At 38.0% G+C, this 22,532-nt stretch overlaps 2 protein-coding genes across 7 annotated transcripts in view; one reads left to right on the forward strand and one right to left on the reverse strand.

The window, feature by feature from the left end:
• Positions 1 to 13,033: 13,033 nt before the first annotated feature.
• LOC107793094 (phototropic-responsive NPH3 family protein NPY1) lies at positions 13,034 to 20,375 on the forward strand. Of its 2 annotated transcripts, none has more exons than XM_075253427.1 (4): positions 13,034 to 14,751; positions 16,270 to 16,339; positions 17,898 to 19,064; positions 19,586 to 20,375. In XM_075253427.1, exons 3-4 carry the CDS (start codon positions 17,970 to 17,972, stop codon positions 20,129 to 20,131), a joined length of 1,641 nt encoding a protein of 546 aa, XP_075109528.1. In that variant the 5' UTR covers positions 13,034 to 14,751; positions 16,270 to 16,339; positions 17,898 to 17,969; the 3' UTR covers positions 20,132 to 20,375. The 2 variants fall into 2 exon arrangements, with proteins under 2 accessions (XP_075109528.1, XP_016470865.1); XM_016615379.2 differs by having other exon boundaries at positions 13,035 to 13,781.
• A 768-nt stretch (positions 20,376 to 21,143) lies between these two features.
• The window catches only part of LOC107803519 (ABC transporter C family member 2-like), a 32,741-nt gene continuing 31,352 nt past the window's right edge, over positions 21,144 to 22,532 (reverse strand). For all 5 annotated transcript variants that reach the window (XM_075253428.1, XM_075253429.1, XM_075253430.1 and 2 more), the window contains 2 exons: positions 22,112 to 22,532; positions 21,144 to 21,521 (listed from right to left, as the gene is read on the reverse strand). In XM_075253428.1, the coding sequence (XP_075109529.1) occupies positions 21,424 to 21,521; positions 22,112 to 22,532 (519 nt within the window). In that variant the 3' untranslated portion in view covers positions 21,144 to 21,423. The remainder of the gene's footprint in view (positions 21,522 to 22,111) is intronic.

The following is a 22,532-nucleotide window of genomic DNA, read 5'->3' on the forward strand; positions in this document are numbered from 1 at the left end:
CCTTTGGGACTATTTTGTATACATTTTTAATCAAAACTCAAGTAAAAAGGAGTGTAAAATGAACTAGAATCCCTAGTTATCAGGAAGGACCTTCGATTTCTAAGAGAAAGAGAGATAATAAAAGAAAAAGGTCCTCGGAGGACGAGGATCCCCACAACAAAGCAGGATCCACCCGGAGGCGCGAGGAGGATGTTGCCGCTGACGAAGGCTTCATTTTTATTGGTCACTCTGTGGATATCAATGCACCCAGAGAGGATGACTCTATATTGAAGGCCCAAACTAGGAGGCCTCTCGAAACTGTTGAGCCAGTTGGGCTCGAGGCCCCTAGTCTCGAGGGAGAGATTCCACAAGCGAAGAAGGGTGGAGGTCCTTCATTACCTGATTTGCCAACTGGTTCTCAGACATCGGGAAGTACTTCGAGAGGAATGGGCTTTGGCGTGTATCTGCCTAGTCAGAGCACCTCGGGTTACTCTATCGGGGCCTATGAGACCGAGCCGGTAGTGCGAAGTCGATCTTTGAGGAAGTTTAGCGGCTCTGCTCTATGGTGAGTTTTGAAGTTATTATAACTTTTTCAATCTTCATATTTTATCCTCTTTAACTAAACTTTTCTTTCTCATAGGCCTTCGATAAGCTCAATTCTAAGCTTCTTCGCTGTGAGACTAAGTTGCGTAAAGCCTTGAATGGGGAGAGATCTCTCAGGCTTCTTTGTGAAAAGAAAATAAGAGAGCTGATACATCTTTGATCGGAGTTGGACCGAAGCCGAGATTATGAAAGCAACCTCGAGAAATAGGTAGCTTCTATTTTGAGGGAATATAGGCTTCTTCTCCCATTTTCGGAAACTAATATTTCGGTATCCCAGTTGTAGAAAAGACGGAGACGATAGAATGCCTTCGAGGCGAAGTCAACCATGTCAATTTTGAATGCAATGATTTGAAGGCACATGTAGATGTTCATGTTACGACCAAAAAGAACGCTTTAGATAAGGCCTCCACCCTCGAGATACAACTTCGTAATGATCGAGAAGGTGACTCAGTCCAAACGAGCAAAATTGCTAAGCTTGAAATAGATCTTTTGAAGATGAAAGTTAAAGTCATTGACGCTCGAGCCGAAGCCGAGGAGGTCCAAGCAAAGGCTGATAAGAAGGTGGCCATCTACCTGAAAGATACTGCTGAAACTCGTATGAAGTTGAGGAGGGATTCCGATCGAGAGAGGAGAAGCAATAAATATGCTCGATGCAAATCTTGGAGGGAAACTCTCAAGGAGATTCATGGCAAGGGCTTCGATCTCTCGAAGGAGATAGAGCAGGCCAAGGCAGATGAGTTCGATGCCCAGTTCCTCATTTCCGATGCTGAAGACAATGAGGAGGGGCCGGTGAGGGAGCTGGTCCCGATGGAGCCGATGGTGACATAGTCCCCGAGGGGGAAAAGCTAAGTTCCCGAGGGTAGACTAGGTTTTTCTTTCTTGTTCTTTGTATAGCGCTCCCTGCGGGGTTGTTTGTAAATGTATCTTTGTATCATTATTCATAATAATAATAAAGGAAACCTTTGGTTTTCCCTTCATATGAATTTCCACTAGCTTGTGCCTTTGTTTATGCTTCGAGCGTTGATGCTTGTCGGTAATTAGTCCGATATGTTGGACTTTTAAGATAGGAACCCTTAGGTTATGCTTGATGAGTAATTGATAATAGTTGACCGTTTAGGGCTCGGTCCTCCAATCAAGTTTTGACTCAAGCTTATTGACCCTTAGGTTTTCAAAATATTGGCCCTTAGGCTCTTACGTATTGGCCCTTAGGCTCTTTTAGGCTGGCCCTTAGGCTCTTACGTATTGGACCTTAGGCTCTTTAGGCTAGCCCTTAGGCACTTTTTAGATTGGGTCGATGCGACCTTTAATATGGTTGTAGTTTTTCCTATTTCGGCTGAAAACTTTGAAGTTTTGATTATGCCTTAATATGTTTTGTGTTCGTCCGACTCTTCGACGGCTCCAATAAGAACCTCAATTATGAGTCAATATGTGACGATAATTGAGTACCTCATGAGGTTCTCTTGAAGGTTGATTCTTTGAAGCCTTTTGTTGAAGGCTGATTGTCTCGAAGCCTTGTCATTGTTTGGAGCTGATATGATCGAAGCTCCTTTGCTTATGCCGGGGGTAGCCTGATTAACCGGTTCTGTTCGAAGTGTTTTCGAAGTATTTGGAGGCCTTTAGTTTTATGGTGGTAGTCGGACATCTCCAAGCTACATTAATTTGGCCAGAGCCTTTTGATATGACCGTAGTCGATAGTACCGTGAGATGACCTCGGCGTCTATATCGAGGGTATGCCTTTTTAGTGGTCTTACAATTTCGATATATAGCCTTGGTCTTAATATTGGGGTTATGCCTTTTTAAGGTCTTATAATTTTGGCATGCCTTGTTGAGGTCTTACAGATTTGGTGTTTCCTCACTAAGGGCTTACGAGCTCAAAGTTGCATGATCGAGGTCTTACAAATTCGAGTTTTCGATGGCTCGATGAGCTGACTGTGGATGACAGTCCTCGAGTGTTCCAGAGTTCTCTTTTGGCCCTCGAGCCGTCTTATGAGAAAGTAGTGGGCTTCTTCGAGGCACAAAGTGTTTTGGTAAGCAAAAGGGCTTCCTCAATTACTTGATATATACGTGCATATTTTTCGCTTTTGGAGATTCGATTATTATACATAGACACGGTTCATTTGACCATTTGGCCCAATACAACATTCTCCTATCGAGGTTCTCCTAGGCATAGTTCGATTTCTATGAAGAGGTGACCCCTCGGGGTGATGCCCCCCCAGTATTTGAGGTTGATCGAAGAAAAGCTTCGAATATTTGATAAGTTCTCCTTAGGTAGCATATGGATGTTACCTCGTTAAAAAACCTCACTGGAAAAACCTGTTTGGGATAAAACCCGATCTGAGGGAAAAAGAGCGCAACGCATGCTTTAAAACCCAAGGTCTTTGACCTGGAGGGTGCTTTGATTCCTCGTAATCGGACACCTGCAATAAGTTAGTACAAAACATAAATGAAAAGGGAGAAGGTTGTACCTTAACATTGATAGTGTTAGATCCTCTATTCGTTTTAATTATTTGCCCCGAGGACGTGGTACGGTCCTTTATTCACTCATTCGGGTGGAGCCAAGAATGTAGGTTGTGGTTGCTATTTGGCTGTTTTCTTATCTTTTGGCTTCTTCGATGTAGAGGGCATAGATGGCGGCATTACGTTATGCACCGCGAACATCTCTCTTGCTGCGTGCTGCTCCCCGTATACTGCTTTTACTCCATCCTTGGTTGGAAACTTTATCATTTGATAAAGGGTTGATGGCACTGCCCTCATACTGTGTATCCACGGCCTTCCAAGTAAGGCATTGTATCTCATGTCACCTTTGATGACATGAAACTTGGTATCTTGGATTGCACCGGCCACGTTAACCTGGAGGATGACCTCTCCTTTTGTTGTCTCGCTTGCCATGTTGAATCCATTGAGGACTCGAGAGGTGGGTACGACCTGGTCGAGCAATCCGAGCTGCTCCACCACTCTTGACCTGACTATGTTGGTCGAGCTACCTGGATTTATGAGCACACGTTTAATTTGAGACTTATTCAAAAGAAAAGAAATTACCAGTGCATCATTATGAGGCAGAGACAAGATCTCGATATCCTCTTCGCTGAATGTGAGAGTGTCCTCTGGTACGTGAATGTGAGTTCGCTTTTCCCTGGTGATTTATATTTTCGTTCGCTTGACAACTGATCCCTGTAGGGCGTCGGCCCCCAACGATCATGTGGATGACATGTTGTGGTTCTTCCGGTTCGCTCTTCATGTTAGCCTCTCTTTCCCGAAATTGATTTTTAGCTCGGTCGCTGAGGAACTCTCGAAGGTGCCCTTTGCTGATCAGTCGGTCTACCTCTTCTCGAAGCTATCTGCAATCCTCGGTTCTATGATCGTGAGTGCCATGATATTTTCATACCAAGTTAGGGTTTCTCTTTGAAGGGTCTGGCAATATAGGTTTTGACCACCTAGTATCTTTGATTTTACCTATGGCTGATACGATGTCCGAGGCATCGACGTTGAAGTTATACTCGGACAGCCGGGGTGCCTCTACAGGCCTAGTGTGCCTATCAAACCCGAATTTACTCATGATTCCTCGGGAGCTTTGACCTCAATCTGTCCTTCGATCACCTCGAGGTATATTACGCCTTGGGGCGTTTTTTCGATCTTCCATATATGGCTTGTATCTTTCCTTGCTTAGCCTCGACTCCCTTTCTGTAGGCCTTTGTTCCTTCGTTAAGAGCCTGCTAGGATATACTAAGCCCTAGGGGGCGCCTAATTGATCGTCTTCGACCCTGATCTTTGATTGATACTTGTTGTGCACACCCGCCCAGGTTGCTGCAGGATATTCGATCAAATTTTGCTTTAGTTGTTTCAAGGCAACCGAGCTTCGTTCATTCAAGCCTTAAGTGAAGTCCTGGACTGCCCAGTCATCAGAGACCGGTGGTAATTCCATTCGCTCCCTTCGAAAGTGAGATACAAATTCCCTTAGCATCTCATTTTCTCTTTGTTTGATTTTGAAGACATCGGACTTCCTGGTGGAGACCTTGATGGCACCAGCGTGCGCCCTCACAAAAGAGTCTGCCAACATGACGAATAAATCAATTGAATTTGGGGTTAGGTTATGATACCACATCATAGCCCCCTTTGACAGTGTTTTCCCAAATTTCTTCAACAAGACGGACTCAATTTCGTCGTCCTTCAAGTCGTTCCCTTTTACAACACAAGTATAAGCGGTAAAGTGATCATTAGGGTCTGTGGTCCCATTATACTTCAGGACATCGGGCATTCTGGATTTCTTCGGGATGAGCTTCAGAGCCGCACTTGATGGGAGTGGCCTCTGCACGAACTTCTTTGAATCTATACCCTTCAAAATCGGGGGTGCTGTTGATACCCAATTTTTCCCTATATATTTTATATGCAAATTACCTTTCAAATAGCATATGTATGCATATATAAGTATGTCCAACGGTTTTCTTATTTTTTAAAGATATTTTAGATCAATTTATTGCTCTATTTTATCAAGAAAAAACCAATAATTATTCCCAAAATTGTTATATTGGAAATTCACTTATTAGATTCTCATATTTATACTAATATATAGCTAACACAATTTTTGCATAATTTTACAAATTTATTTCGTATTTTTAAAAGCTAAATTGCATATAATTGCAATATTAGCCTATTTTAAGATTTAATTGTGTTTATAATTATAAAATTGATTCCAGTATTTTTATTTTTATAATTATATATTATTAATCATTTTATTACCTTTAAATTATTTTCAAAAATTATTTTACTATTTTTTATAAAATAAATAAGGGAAAATGTCTATTTAAATGTTAGCCCATTTGTATTTCAATTTTGGCCAGATTGGGCACCCCTAATTGAACCCAATTTTAGATCCCATTACCCGGCCCAAATCTTAAATTTACCCGACCCACAACCCTCTTAATAACCCGCCGGATCCCCCTTTCAATCCCATCCATTGATCATTTAGATCAATGGCTCATACTCACCCTTTCCTTTTTAATTTTCCAATACCCCCCAAAACCTAATCATTTATCACCGGTAGCCGCCCCCGGATTCACCCTCTCCCAAATTCTCTCTCAGAAACCCTAGCTGCCTCCCTCCACTTCCACCCTAAAACCACCGGAATCCATGGCTTCCAAGGCCATAGAAGTCCTATATCGGCCTCTTATTACTCCTACACGTTTGGTTACCGAAGTCTCATGACCTGACCATAAAGAAGTTGGGTCCAGACCTTGCTTGATTCAAGTTCCATGGCCATCTCCAGCCTTGCTCTGGCAAGCCATGTTTGTTCGAGCCTGGCCTCGACTCCTCCTACTTAGATCAACGACTATCCAAGCCTTTCTCACCATTTAGGTTCCTCTGAAAACCTAGCTTTTGAGGTTCTTCTGATTTCTTTAGATCTGTTCTAGATCCATGTTTTCCCTAAACTTTTAAACGATTTCTTGATATTTCTTTCAAAACTATGCCTTCAAAACCTTTATCTTTCCGATTTAGGGTTTTTGTTAAGTTATTTAGATGCTTCTCTGATTTTCTTTTTCTCTTGTGGGTTTATTCTACTATGTTTCTTATTAGTTTCTTCTACTGTGATTTATGTGTCTCTCCTAGTGTGTTCTTACGAGTTCTTCTAATGTGTCTTCCTATGTGTTTCTTCTACTATGTTCTTATGAGTTCTTCTACTATGTCTCGCATATTGTTCTTTTACTATGTTTCTCATGAGTTTCTTCTACTAAAAGATGCATGTTAAAGGTCTCAGTTCCTTTCTGAGACCTCTGAACCCGTCTCGATTAGTATCTTTTTCTTGATTACTTGTCCTCTCATCTCTGCACTCGATTGATGGCAAAAACCCTAGAATTTGGGGTTCATCCGAGTTTTGAGACCATTGGCTATATGATTTGCTTGAACTTGTTTGATTCCAGAAACCCTAACTCTTTTAGACCTATTTCGAGTCTCTGAACTGAGTCTTGAAATCTCTGTTTTTTTAAGCGATTCTGATTTTCTACTAAACTCTTCTAAGGTCCTTATACTGGACCCTTTGTATGTTATTTGATATTATCTCTTCTACATTGCTGACCTATATGACTACCATGATCTTACAGTCTATTACATACTGATTTTGCAATGGCGTGACATTTTTTTTTCTTTGCCCTAAATTCAGCCTAGCATATTTGTGTGCTCTTTATATGTGCTGAACTTCCCTCTAAAAATGGCTTTCAATTTTGATTGATTTCAGACTTCCTTTGTATAAGTTTGATTGATTTCTTTCCTTGTCTGCTGACTTCCCTATTACTCGATTTGAGTCAAAAACTTTCCTTAGCTTTTCTGACTTGGTTCATTCATGGACCAATGATTACAAAAATCTCTGACCCATTGATTTACTGTATGCTGATTGATCCTTACCTTATTTATTTTAACCGTGTATTTCAAAATTCTTCCCTTAATTAAACCCTTATGTATTTACCCTTAATTGCCTACTTTGCACAAGATGCTTATTTGATTTCTTTCCTTAAATAACTTTTACCGTTTAAGTCTGAATTCCTTAATTAAAGGAAGCCTTGTATTGATTGATTTTTAATTGATATCCAGTTCCTTAATTGTTTTCTTACCCTATTTCTGCCTATTTTTTCACACTATAAATACACGACTCTTTCATTAGCAAAAACATCCATCACTCGTAGTCTTTCTGAACTTACACTTACACTCAAAAGTATTCTCTCTTGTTGTTTGTATTGTGGCCTGTTCACAAGACCTACTGCCTGCCTTTCTTTATTTGCTTCTTTGAAACTGCAAAAACATCCATCACTCGTAGTCTTTTTGAACTTACACTTGCAATCAAAAGTATTCTCTCTTGTTGCTTGTACTGTGGCCTGTTCACAAGACCTACTGCCTGCCTTTCTTTATTTGCTTCTTTCAAACTGCAAAAACATCCATCACTCGTAGTCTTTCTGAACTTACACTTACACTCAAAAGTATTCTCTCTTGTTGCTTGTACTATGGCATGTTCACAAGACCTACTGCCTGCCTTTCTTTATTTGCTTCTTTAAAACCGGTATGTCCTGATTTAAGCTTTTTTAGCACCATAACAATGTATTTATTTACTGCTTCTGTATCCCTGTCTGCTTACTGCTTCTGTATGGTTCAACACTACTGATTTCTTTATGTCTGTCTGTTATGAATCCCAAACCCCTACCCCTATGTGTTCATGTTATGGTTTGAGGCACGGCAATACTGCAAATTATTGTCCATGAATCAAACTTGATCCCCTGGGATCCTAGCCTCTAATAATGTGTGTTCTAGCAGGCTTATAGGTATGTTAGCATTCTCCATTGCTGGGCATGCCTAAAGCCTGCCCTTGCTTAAGCAATAGGCTCTTCACAATTTCCCGTTCCCATGAACCCCCCTATGTGTGTTTATTAGTAATTGCCTCCCTCTCCTTTTCCCCTTTAGCACTCTATTCTGCATTTGCACACTTTCTTAGTCTTTAAGATCTGCCCCCCTCTTGTGAGCCTTGCCTTGGGACCCTTTGAGTTCCCTCTGAACTTGGACACTTGAGGTTTGGCCCTTCCACACTACACTTGTCCTAATCTGATTATACATTTGGGTGTGAGCATTGCTCGGAGTCCTTTGAGGCTCTTAGGAAACTTTGACACACTCAAATGGGAGAAAGGCTTTGGATCATGATCTCATGGAGTTGGTTTACCTCATATTTCAGACATGAAGTCTGAATCAGGCTCTCCTTTGGTTGTACTTTTATTTATATTTTCTGATGTATTTTCTTACTTTATTCTGGGCTGTAATAATTTGTAATAAACTCTTGGAAATGGTTAGTGAAAAAGGTGCAGGCAACTATGTATGCAAAAGGGTAGATACCATGTCTATAGGAATTTTGAATCTACATAAAGAAATCATGCCTATAGGTGTTTGGAAATCTGCATATGTGAATAGAAATCATGCCTACAGGATTGTCTAAATTTGCACGATCAATTGTACCTAGATATCATGTCTATAGGTCTTAAACAAATTTCTGCACCTAGATATCATGTTCATAGGACTTAAACATCCAATTGCACATGGATATCATGTTCATTCAGCATCTAGATATCATGTTCATAGGTTTAAAAACGAGTCTTCTGCATTTTTATACCATGTCTACAAGGTTCAAAAATCAACTACGCGAGAAAGCATGTCTATAGGAATTCATAATCGAATCTGAATCACTTCATTCACGTATAGAGCTAAAACCAGTAATAACAGGTACCATCAGTTGCAGAACTTATAACCTTCGTTAAAACATGCCTTTCTTTTGATAATCTGACTACCACTTTTAACCAGTACGTATTCAGTTTATTTTGCTTTCTGAATTCAGTAGATACCATGCCTATAGGATCTTTGTCCAACACTTAGGCAAGTCTTAGGGTAAAGTTATAAACTGAATCTGTTCTATTAACTACAACCAACAGATCTGATTCGGGTTTCTTATCTGAACTATGTAATAAATCAGTCTGCCTCAACCTTTAAAGTTCTTTCAAGTCTAGTATTTAATCAGACCCTAAACAGTATATGTAAGTCATGCTAATTACATGCTTCTTTGTGTAAGGAGGTATATCTGAGTCTCTGCTTGTTATGTGCTTTCCTTAACTTGCAATACGTGTTTTGTATGTTGCCTTAGAATTTTTGCCTTTGAAACTACAAATAAGCCTAATATCCCTCCCCTTTAGGATTAGTAGTCCTAAATGCCTCCGGAACTGATTGGATTGAGATGGGTAATAGCATGCAATAAGTAATCGAGATCATCTCGCGCTTTAAATACCTTAATAGGGTGGGAATGGTAGATATGGATATGATGACCACGCGATAATGTCACGTGTAGCCCCTCATTGAAGAGTGATTACCGGATGTTGCATGGGGTGATCCATATTTTTAGTAAACCTAGGATCCCCCCCCCCCCCTTTCCTTTACTCTTATTTCTTTAACATTTTCCTAGAATCCGCTTCCTCAAATTGCTCTTTTAAACTTTGTCTATTTTCAAACCTTTATATGTGAATCCCCTCCTATTTGAGCTTTATTTATCCACATGTTAATTGTACCCTAAACTCACAATAATTGTCTGGCCGGGAACCACACTAGTGGATTCTGAGGGGTGCCTAACACCTTCCCCTTGGAATAATTTCAAGCCCTTACCTAATCTCTGGTTACCCAAATCAAACCCCTTTGGTGTCCTAATGCACCCTAATCATTAGGTGGCGACTCTTCAAATCAAACCCAATTACCAAAAGGAATGAGTTGTCCCTCCAAATGTCATAAACCCGTTTCTACGAGGAAAAAGGGGACGTGATAGGTGCTCCGGGGATCTGATCGACCCTCGAGTTATAAGTCTCTACTCTTTTATCGTTATCTTCTATATTTTTTCTCATGATTCAATTCTTTTGGTGAGATCCTCGAGTATCTTCATAATAGCGGGGTCTATTGCTGACTCGTTGTTGCTCGATCTCTTTGGTACCTGCTCGACTTGAGGAGCTGTTTCCGGTGCTACTTTGCTTGGGGTTTTTTGTTGACTTTGTAGCTGAGCAATAGCCACTTGTTGTGCTTGCAACATTTTAAAAATGACTTGGAGGCTGACTCCTCTTTGTTCCATTCCTCATGCTTCTTGGCCTCCAGCCTGGTCTTCCCTGCATCCGTTCCTTACGGGGTCTGTGCTTGCTTCTGTGTTTAGAACGTTGCTCAACTGGCTCCATATTTGGCACTCCCTCAGGGTTTACGGGTGGTACACCCAGCCCTATGCCGCTATTTTCTCCAAGTTCTTCACTGTTGTGAAGAGGTGCATTTTGTGTGCTAGACATGATTAAGCCTGAAATCAAAGAATCTTTGACAAGTATGAAGAGTAACATGTATTATTAGAAAACTAGCACCAAAACAATCACTATTATTTTTAACCCCATGGTGGGCGCCAAATTGTTTACCTTGAAAATGGTAACTACAATTATATTTGATTTTATGGTTCTAAAAATACGTGATTTATTTCAATGATAGCCGTTAGGCAGTAGATTCTAAGTGTAAGTAAAGAAAATGAGAAATACAAATCAATAGGGTCACATGGCTGAGCCTCGAGCTGGCTGGAGCAGAGCCTCGAGGTCTAGATGGGGCTAATAGCAATGAACAATTGATAAAGAATCAATGACAATGAGGGCCTCAAAGATGGCCTTTTGCGGTTAATAATGAGCAATAAATGAAGAACAATAAATGAATAATGAATGAGTAATCAATAAATGTGTAGAGCAATTGTTTAAGCAAAGAGCAGAGAATGTTGTCTTGTATTCAATATGTTATGTAATAATCTGAATCCCTTACAAAATGACAAAGGTCTCCTTTATATAGGAGGGGGAATCCCAACATAGTACATGTCTAATAATAACGAGGAAATGCTATTGGTACAGCTGTATAATGACTTGGTACAGATTCGTATTATTCTTGCAGACCTGGTCAGCTCTAAATACGTATATTTGGGAGTTTTCCCGCCTTCCCATGACGAACATCGATTGTACTGCCTCGAGATCGACCATAGTGGGCCCTCGATGTGCTCCCTCGAGGGACACATCTCGGGGCCATACCTCACGTTCTGCTTCGGGCTTCTCGAGGTTGGGCGTGGGGCGGCATAATAGCCCCAAAGTCGAACTCCCCAATTTTAACCGTATACAAATATCTTTTTCTTAAAGGTTGTTTTTAAGAAGCTTCCAATTTTTGTTCTAAAAACTGATTTGAGAAAAATGATTTTTCTAAACAAAAAAAAATGAAGAAGAAGGGAAAAAAAAAAAAAAGGAGATTATGTGGTCGTAAAAGTTGTCCCTTTCAGACGGGCGTGCATTAGCGGCATAAAGCTTCTGGAAAAGTTCTCCAACCCCATCCACAACCAGTTTTTGCAATTTACACCCCCAATATATGTGTTATTTGACATTTTGCCCGTTCTTTAATTTTTTTCCAATTAACCTTTACCTCTTTATATTGTTAATAAATATTTAAAATGTTAAGTTTTTCACTAGTATAATTCTCTTGACAAGAGGTCAAAATAAATTATCATCTCTTAGACAAAATCGATCAGTAATGACGTTACTATCTTTCTTTGCAAGTGAAGAGAAAAATATAAAGAGTGTATCTCGATTCATGATAAATTCATAAAGAAGTAATATCTAAACCTTTAGGATATATTCCATCATTCAGAAATTGATTGACCAGTAAATAAATATATACTTGATGTCTCGCCCAAGAAAGAGACCAGAATCTTAATATCCCTGCCAAATGTATATTTGAGAAATCATTTGGTTCGTGGGATAAAAAAATGTAATCCTCAAATAAAATATTTGTTACTTAAAAAATTAAGAAGACATCAATTACTCCATCTGATTCTGTTTACTTATATATTAGCCCTTTTCACATCTTAATAAATTTTTAATGATAACGTTATTTGGTTAATTTATGCTTATATATTTTTTGAGCTTTCACTATATTAATCTCTCTCCAATAAATGCTCACTCTACTAATTATAAGGGTAAAACGAAAAAAAAATCACTAATTCATTAAATTTTTATTAATTTTTTAAAATAACAAGTAATCGAACAATTATTTCTGGTAAACATAACTAGTAAATAGGAACAGAGGGATTTTTTTTTTTTTTATATTCCAACTTACTATTCTAAGAAGATATATAATTATTAGTTACTCATTTAAGAAAGTGATAAAATTAATTATATCCAATACCACTTACAATTATTATTAAAAAATTTCCTTAAGAGTACGTTAAAACTCAACCCCATACGAAAATGACACGACGAGTCAATAACATGCTCTCCTATAATAGAGGGAGTATGGACGCATGAAAATACGAATTAGTAGATCTAGTGAACTTCCGATATTGAATGACTAAAAGAAAATTAAAATCAAAACTTATGAAGGAGGAGTTTTGGCGTAACATTAAGTTATTGCTGTTTTATCTGAAAATCAAGATTCTAGTCACAAAATCAGCCTCTTAAAAGAATATAAGGTAAAACAACCTTCACATGATTCAATATGATATTATCAGGAGCGGATTTATGAGGGCGCAAGGGTGTTCATCTGAATCCCTTCGCCTGAAAATTATATTGTATATATAAAGCAATTTTTTTTTATCTCTATATATTATATTTTAAATTTCCTTGATACAATCCAAAAGCATAGCTTAGTAGTTAAGGGGTTCAAAATATTTAGTAATTTTTTCCTTGTTTGAAATCGTGTCTCCACCACTGGTATGGTCTGTTTGAACCCCTCTTATTTGAAATCCTGTCTCCGTCACTAGTACCATTTATTTAACTCGCACTCATAATAATATATCGAACGGCATTTTATATAAGAAGGTTTCCTTGTTAAAAAATAAAAAATAAAAAAATTTCCTTTATTACCACACCATTCTCCTCACCCCTCTCCCCAACCAGGCTGGTTTCTGTCGAACACAGTCCCCTACTACTAATCTACAAACAAAGACACTTCTACTTTCTTTCTTCTGACACTTTTCTCTCTCATATTATCTCTTTTTTCCTGCAAACATTTCAAAGATTGGACGACAACTTCATCAGTGTATTCAGTATATACATACACACTACCTCCCCCCCCCCCCCAAGTATATATCTATATACAGAGAGAGAAAAAGCTGCAGAAGTCTTTGAGATTTGTGTCTATGGTTATAGAGTTACTCAGTGAGTAACTAAGAGGCTAGCATAGGGCCGAAGTTAATTCAAAGGCGGCTACAAATTTAAGACTCAACTAATTTTCTCTGCATGTGGGGTTGGTTTAATTTTTAGTTTTATTTTTTGCATAAAATGGTAGAGTATCAAAATTATGAATGTGATTATTATGGGAATTGAAATTGTGTTTATTGTTTTGGCTCAAGAGTCGAGGTAGTTGTGGGAACAAAATCAAGATTATGCTCTGTTAGTGATCAGTTTGTTTTTTTCTGCTTGTTTTGGTGTTTAGAATATGCTTCTTCTCTGCAAATATTCTTCTTCTTGAGTCATAAAAATGAAAGTTTTAGAATTTCTTGGATTAGTTAGTTGTGTCTAAAGTTGGAGTCTTTTAGCAGAGATTTTTGGTTTTATTTATTGAGGAGAAAAAAATATGAAGTTCATGAAGTTGGGATCAAAACCCGATACATTTCAAGATCAAGGAAAAGGTGTAAGGTACGTAAATTGTTTATTATTTTCTTGTTTTATTTTGTATATGCACTTGAATTTATGTTCCCTTCTACTGATCTACTGGTTAGGTTTTTTTTTTCTTGATAAATTCTTGTTGTATATCTATTCTTCTTCTCCATACAATTGCAGGGCTTTACTGACTTTTTTTTTCTCTTTTTTGCGTCTCTCTCTATGTATTTTCTCTCTCTAGTTGAACTTCTATATTCTAAGGGCTCGTCTGGTTTAATGGATAAGTGATAATTAATCTCGGAATTAAATTTGAGACGAGTTTATATAAAATAGTTGTATAACTAATTCTCGAATCATTAATCCTGGGATATCTTGTTTTTACACTATCGTCAAGTAAACTAAATACATTTAACTAACCATAAAAGTCTGATTAGTAACTTGGAAAATGAGAAAGATTACCTGTTACAAAACGTTAAAATATACACTACACAGTAATTTTTTACACTAACAGTGTATATAAGTTATAAACATAAATACGTACATTATTATGCATGACAGGAAGGTAACTCCTTTGGATTTCCGTACTCTTTTTTTGGAATTTCCTTAGGTTAATTTTTTTTATAGAAAACAAAAATAGTATTATTTGGGTTTATCTTTCATCTGTTATTTGGATATGAGCACCACATCTTATGCAGTGTGTCTTCCACTTCTTGCACATGTTACAGACCAATTTTTGATATTGCTTTGCAAAAAAATAGAGACATCTATTAAAAATACTGGATTCTTTTTTCTAATAAATATTTTAGAAGTTGTGGGTACAAGAATCTAATTTAATACTCCTACTATTGTTGCTAACCTTGAAAGCAGGCTTTTTTTTATTTATTTTATATATATATATATACATATACGGTGCCCCATTTGAAAGAAGTCTTGGCTTAACCGGTAAGGTTGCTGCCAGAAGGTCACGGATTGGAGCCGTGGAAACAGCCTCTTGCAGAAATGCAAGGTAAAGCTGCATACAATAAACTTTTATTGTCCTACCCTTTTTCGGACCCTGTATATAACGGGAGCTTAGTGCATCGGGCTGCCTTTACTGGTGCCCTATTTATTTGCCTATTTTAGAGTTTATTACTTATTACAGCTTTTTAAAAATTTTGATGGTGGCTTGCATGAGCACATTCAAAAAGGTGGTCTTAAATCTACTTTCTGCGTTTGATTATTAGGTGGTCCAATATTTACTACTCATATAGTAATGGACTTGGTGGGGTCAATAATCTTCAATTATTTGAATTCATCTAAGTTTTGTTTACATTTTGTAACATTAATTAATCTACCTACTATTTGACATACATTGCCTGGACTATAGTCTGTTAGAAAATGTTGGAACCAAAATGGAAAAGGATTTAAGTTATATTCACGGGTACAAATGAGTTTTACTGTATCAATGCATTTTAGCTAAGTTATAATAAGTTATTGAGTTGATCCTTTTTGTTGACTAAATTAGTAATTATGATTACTAGACACACTTACCTGTTGTTATAAGTCTACTCGACTTAATCTGATGGTGTAAAAAGATTATATACTGTCGTTGCACAAAGTTAAAATGCAGTGAAGAAAACTGTTAGGGGTTGTTTGGTTTGAAAACAAGTTATGTTATGATTAGTTATACTGGGGTTAGTTATATAGGGAAGTTATGATGAGATTAGTTATGATGGTATTATTTCTTGTTGACTCTTTGGTATGTTATATTAATCCCGGGATTATCAATTTTACTGTTTTATCCTAGAATAACTTGTCCTGGGATTACTATTCTATCCTTTGGTTGGTATATTTCTAATTCAGGGATAATTTATCCCAGGATTTATAACCACACAACGAATAAGGCGGTACTAAATATTTATCCCAGGATTAATAACCACACAAGGAATAAGGCAGTACTAAATATTTATCCCAGGATTATATTTGCTTATTCATCATACCAAATGACCCATCACAACTAGAATTTGGATTCTGTGATTATGTTTTACAAGAAACTTTTTTAGTTAACACAAAGCTAAAATTAGATTGTTGAACTGCAGTTAGGTAATATACATTGTTCTTGTATTTGCAAAGGATTATGAGAATATTTTCTATTGATATTCAAGGAACTTCAGTTGTACATTACTTATAAAGTTTAAGGAAAAGCTGTCTATCACATGGATCTCTGATATCTTTTCCTTAAAAAAAGAAGATTTTAATTTAACTTTCTGTGCACTTAACTACTGGCAGAAAATTCTTGTTTTGTTCTTTACTTTTGCCATTTAGATAACTTAAGTAGCAGAAATTTAACTACAAAAACAGATAAATGAGATACAATTAGTTACTGGCTGAGTAAAGCTTAGTTAAAATTCTTAATCTTATGTTGATAAGCCACAACTTCTTTTATGTTCTCCCTTTAAAAATCATTGTGTTGTTTCTTTCAGTTACTTGCTGTACTCTGATCACATTTCTTATGTAGCATATGAATTTTGATTAACTGATGTAGGTACGTGTCATCGGAACTGGCATCAGATGTTACCATCATTATTGGTGAAGTGAAGTTTTATCTTCACAAGGTAACTTGATTTTTCATGCCAAAGGGAATATTGCTACAATGTCCATTAAATTATACTATGTATGTAACATGTCCATCAGTTGGGAGATGCAAATTTGTTATCCTCTGTAATATAATCCAGATATGGAAAAAACATTTGGAATCAATTTGTCTGTAGAGTGCCTATCCTGTCTATGTTCTTCTTGGATTCAAGTTTCATCGTGGTCTGTACTTTAATCTAAATATGCATAAAGCATTTTGAATCGATTTAGTTGTCAAATAGTTATCCTATCTAGCCTATTTGTTGAGAGAGAATACTTATCCTCTCTATGTTTCTTCGTGTTGTTGGTAGTCAGGAGCGGAGCTAGTATGTATTTTATGGATTCAGCCGAATCCAGTAACTTTGGTCTAAACTTTATATTTATCTTAAGAAATTCATTAAATATATACAAATTCTTAGCTTAGAACCTAGTGACTCAAAAGGACTGAATCCCGAAGGACCAAAACCTAGACCTAGTAACTTCAAATCCTGGCTCCGCCTCTGTTTGTAGTGCATTACCTGTGCCCATCAAGTATTATAATTATAAGACTGTAGTTCATAAAAACACTTAAAATGCAGCTGTGCCGAACGGCTCTTTCCCCAGTCCAGAGCTTAGAGACATAAGGGACTGTGTGATGTCGAGAAGAGCTTAATGGGAATGAAACGGAGGGAGAAGGACCGAACTTGCATAAAATTTAGGAGTAAGTTTGTGAACAAGTGAGCTGTGTTCTTAAATTAATTCCGGTGGTACGTTTGGTCGAGCCAAGCTACACGTCCACCTTAAGTTCAAAGAAGCTTGGTGCTTGTACTTGAAAGTGAACCTACATGTGATGTTCCAGGAGAGCCTAAAGGGAATGAAACAGGAGGAAAGGGACTCAACTTGCCTAAAATTTGTAGAAGCAATCGTGATTTCATCAATAAAGAGGGTAAAAAGGGCAGCCCGGTGCACTAAGCTCCCGCTATGCGCGGCGTCCGGGGAAGGGCCATATCGCAAAGGTCTATAGTAAGCAGCCTTACCCTGCATTTTTACAAGAGGTTGTTTCCACGGCTCGAACCCGTGACCTCCCGGTCACATGCCAACAACTTTACCAGTTACGTCAAGGCTCTCCTTCCATCAATTAAAAGGGTACTTGATTGTGATTCTTCAAATAAATTCTATTGAACTGAGAGAAGGTAACAAGCAGAACTTGTTTGCTGCTGTTCCTCAATGATCTTGAGCTAGGGATACTGAACATATTTGCATGTAGAACTAAATTATTTGTATAGAAGAGAAAAAATTCTGGTTTGATGAATGTGCCATGTGATCTGGTTTCATCTCGTTTCTTTGTGTACTGCAATTGTTTATGGAAGAGCTTTAGACTAAATTAACACCGTGAGGTTACCAAATCTTTCCTCGCACATCCGTTTATAGAACTTATTTGCTAGGCTGTTCTTGACATATCAATATAAGCTATCTCCAAACCTTTACAGTTTATACTGATTTTGTCATCTGAGTCTGAGTCTATTTGATTTACACTTTACACTGATTTTGTTTTGCCAGTTTCCTCTGTTGTCCAAGAGCAACAGGCTGCAAAGGCTTGTTTCAAAAGCAAATGAAGAGGATTCTGGTGAAATGCAGTTAGTTGATTTTCCTGGTGGACCTAAAGCTTTTGAGATTTGCGCCAAATTTTGCTACGGAATGACAGTGACTCTCAATCCTTACAATGTTGTTGCTGCACGTTGTGCGGCTGAGTACCTTGAGATGACTGAAGATGCTGACCGTGGAAATCTTATCTTCAAAATCGAGGTATTCCTTAATTCTAGCGTTTTCCGCAGCTGGAAAGATTCGATCATTGTTTTACAAACCACCAAATCTCTTCTGCCGTGGTCTGAAGATCTGAAGGTGGTCGGGAGATGTATAGATTCTATTGCATCCAAAACTTCAATGGATCCGTCGACTATTACATGGTCCTACACTTATAACAGAAAAGTGGCAGTCTCAGATAGGATCACAGAAGTTGGGGTAAAATTCCCTGTAAACCTTGAATCTGTGCCTAAGGATTGGTGGGCTGAAGATATATGTGAACTTGAGATAGATCTTTACAAGCGAGTTATGATCGCGGTTAAAGCTAAGGGAAGAATGGATGGCAATGTTATTGGCGAGGCACTAAGAACTTATGCAATGAGATGGTTGCCTGATTCTATTGAAGCTTTGGTATCTGAAGCCCACAGTAGGAGGAACAAGTCCTTGTTAGAGACAATAATCTGCTTATTGCCTTCTGACAAGGGCGTTACTTGTTCGTGTGGCTTCTTGCTTAAGTTATTGAAAGTCGCTATTCTTGTGGGAGCGGATGATTCATCACGGGAAGATCTTATAAGAAGTATCAGCTTAAAGCTGGACGAGGCTTCCGTCAATGATCTTTTGATTCCATCAAGGTCTCCTCAAACTACTGTTTACGATGTTGAACTAGTGAAGTGCCTAGTGGACCGATTCATGGCTCGTGAAAGAAGCCGGGATAAGAACATTTCTGCAAAGAGCACCAATGATTTCGTCTTGGGGCATGGGTCATGGTTGAAAGTTGGTAAATTAGTTGATGGCTATCTTACAGAAATTGCACGTGATCCAAACGTCAGTCTATCGAGTTTCATTGAACTGTTGCAATCCGTTCCAGACTCAGCAAGACCGATCCATGATGCATTATATGGGGCAATTGATATCTATTTGCAGGTTATTTATTTATTTATTTATTTATTTATTTTCCATCATAAGTTCTCCAAGTCCTTAATGTGGTCCAAAGTTTTCGGAAGTCTCTCATTCAGTTGAACCTAAACCTATGTTGCTCGGATCCTCCAAAATGTGGCTGCACCCGAGTTGGATCCTCCAAAAATGCAATCACTTTGGCACGCACCCGGCAACATATTTCGAGGATCCGAGCAATATAGACCTAAACAACACAGCGGCGGAGCTAGGGACTACAATACATTGTCATTTAATAGTACAAATTATTAATTTAGAACCATTAGTTTAAAATGGCTAGGATCCTGAACCAATAAACTTCAAACCTTTAACTCCGCGTATGAAACAATACTTCTTCACAGTGATCTAATATAAGCAAGTACTGGCCTTTGCCAATGTATACATTATATGTATACATACAAGGATAAATTATATCCTTGTATATAATGTTTTGGACGCTATTTTTGAAGCTTATGGTTTTATAATGTACTAACGGCCTCTCTTCACTGCAGGAGCACTCAAGCTTGACAAAAGCTGAGAAAAAGCATTTATGTGGCCTAATGGATGTGAGGAAATTAACAATGGATGCATCTATGCATGCAGCACAAAATGAACGGCTGCCTCTCCGAACTGTTGTTCAAGTCCTTTTCTTTGAGCAAATTAGAGCAGCTGCTGGAGTTCAAGCCTTAAACAACAGAAACAGTAATGCCTTAGATTCCACTAGGAAGACTGAAGAATATTGGCAGAAAACATTGCCAGAAAAGCACAATGTGTCGAAACCATCGAGTGTAATGAAGGTAAAAGATGAAAATCCACAAAAGAACATGAAGTTGGTAAAAAAGGGTAGTAAAAACAGAAGTAGTGGTGCACAGTTGCTGCCTTCAAGATCAAGAAGAATATTTGACAAGCTGTTTGTTGTTGGTAAGGTGTCTGGTAACGTCGAAAACCGGAGCTCTGAGACATCTGGTAGTTCTCATAGTCCAACTTCAATGATTATTAAAGGAGAAATTAAGTCTTCTGGTTCATCTTCAAGAAACAGGAGGCATTCAATTTCATAAGAAATCCTTGTAGATTATGTAGTCTTAGATCCTTTGTGTAAGAATCCAATTTGTGTAAAAAGTGGTAAGCTTCTAGTTGCTTTAGTTAAGGTGTTTAATCATCATAATAGAAGTGAAGAGCTTTGCAAAATAACATATATTTCTTGGATGCTCTCTCTTCTTGTGGTATCTTATACTTATTGTACTCTTAGTTTCACCCATTATGTAAGTTCATTTTAATTTCTTGAGATTTCTTTTAATAACCATATGAGATTTCTTGAATTTAATTGTCTGGCATATCCAAATTCGTGTAAACCGACTAAAGAGGAATCGCTCCCTATTAGAGGTTTCTCCAATTTCAGTGGTTGAACTTGACCTTTAGTTAAGGATCCCATTCATCCAACTACATCCTTTGGTGATTTGAAGAACCTTAAATTTCAGCTTCTCTTTTTACCTTTACTAAATGTTGCTTGACTAGTGACATTGTCTAGTTTTAAACCTATCACTTAAAAGGAAAAATACCTAGCTCTATTTTAAAGGAAGTACTCTACTTAAGAATATTTTTTCTCTAACAAGTATGGTGCGATTAAATAATATTGAAGTGTGTGATCATCTCATCTAAAAACTTAGGCTATTAGAGAGAGCACGCTTTCATTTACAAACTCTCCTCGACATGTCCCCCCTCAGGTGCAGGTTTCATTCATTTCATTTTTCATTGGCCAAGCAGGTGACACAAGGCATAGCTAATACCATATTAACGCGTGCCTCACTTAAAAGTTTAAACTATTACAGAGCACACTTTGATTTACTCAGTCTCTTCAACAAACAATACTAAGGGAAACAAGGTATAAAAAGTCAAGAATATAAACCACCCTTGGCTTGTATCATTTCTCGATTTGTTCGTGCCACCTTAGCGCAAAACTATCACTAGCTTGTAGAAAGAGATTACCAACGCTACTATCAGTGGTGCATGGATGTGTGTGTGTAGATAGAAGCTGGATAATAATATATGATAGGATCCAAAAATAAGTTGTTTTAGCCATGCAGCACAGAACTCGGAGATCTCTTATAATAATAAGCCACTCTAATGCCAGTTCCCTGTATCTGTGGTAGTTGCACTCAAAATAACATTTCTCCTTAATTTTACAAGAAACCTCATCATCATCTTCAGAAGAGGCACAGCAAAACTTTCTCACGGGATAAAAAATCAATGTCACAACTAGTGTTAAGGGGTAGACAAAAAATCTGTAAAATCTAATAAAATAAGTTTTAAAAAAGTCCCATTCCATAATCTGCTGCAGACTGGAAGACTTCTACATCTCAGCGCGATCCCAGTTAATTGCTTTTTCTTCAACCTCAAGTTCTGCTTGATGAAGTCTATTGCGCGCCAGCTTACTCATCATCGCGAGACCTGAAAAGTGTAAAAAGCCCAGAACCATAAATAAAACCAATATTTGATCAACAAATAATGCAAGATGAGAACATTATACTAACAGCACTGCTTCCTTAAAGAGAAACAATTGGAGACCAAGTAAAGGCCTCAAAGACCACACAAAGACATACTCACCCAGATAACAAAATGCCTAAACCAAAAAATGAAACCAAGGAGTGTGGTGGGATGGTTGGAATCCCTCTACCCTTAACCAAAAGTCTCAGGCTCGAGCACCGGAAATAGAGGAACTCCTAGTTGGGAGCACATTATCCCCTCTACTGAGCCCTACCCCGCGCGAATCCAGATTAGTGATCCAGTGGATTTCAAACACCAGATGCCTAAAGCATAAAAAATGGTGGCAAAGGGAAGTGGGTGAAGTTATAGATTTTATCCATGTACATCCTATTCCTTTGTTCGGGCGCGGGTGTCTGTCAACCTGTCTATGTCTAAATCTTGTTCCTCATCAATACTGACTATAATGGTGACCATGAAAAATAACGGTTCTCAAAGAAGATGACCATGAAAGTAATTGTTTGCTTTTGAAAAGTTTAATTTGCAGAAGTCTTTACCTTCAACCATCTTGTATAAAGAAGACCACCATCTGTCTCTGGAAACCTGGTACTGATCCAGGGTATCTTCGATTTCTTTGTCGTGCTTACCCTCTAATACTCCCTGCAGAGTGATTACGGCATTCTTTGTTTTCTTCAGGATATTATCCTCATCCTCAATTTCTAACTGCACAAGGTCATTTTGGGATGAGGTAAGGGTAACAGCTAGTGCAAACTGTGCTGCAGCAGTCCAACGTGAAGAGGCAAGCCATCTCCTTTGCCCATCTAGCTGTTTATCCCTCCCTATACTGTTACCCTCTTCCCCTCCTAATACTAAGCTTCGTAAGTATTGAGCATTTGCAGCTCCTGTACTCTGAACCATCCTAGAAAAAGCAGTTTCTTCCTTTTGTAACAATACTTCTGGAGTATCATATTCCAGTAC

Source organism: Nicotiana tabacum, chromosome 5 (genome assembly GCF_000715075.1).
Source record: "Nicotiana tabacum cultivar K326 chromosome 5, ASM71507v2, whole genome shotgun sequence".
Classification (NCBI taxonomy): Eukaryota; Viridiplantae; Streptophyta; class Magnoliopsida; order Solanales; family Solanaceae; genus Nicotiana; species Nicotiana tabacum.

Coding starts and splice junctions, on each gene's coding strand:
- LOC107793094 (XM_016615379.2), top strand. CDS start 13,720: ATGAAGTTCATGAAGTTGGGATCAAAACCCGATACATTTCAAGATCAA. Junction 13,782..16,269: donor GATCAAGGAAAAGGTGTAAG/GTACGTAAATTG, acceptor TAACTGATGTAG/GTACGTGTCATCGGAACTGG. Junction 19,065..19,585: donor CAATTGATATCTATTTGCAG/GTTATTTATTTA, acceptor TCTTCACTGCAG/GAGCACTCAAGCTTGACAAA.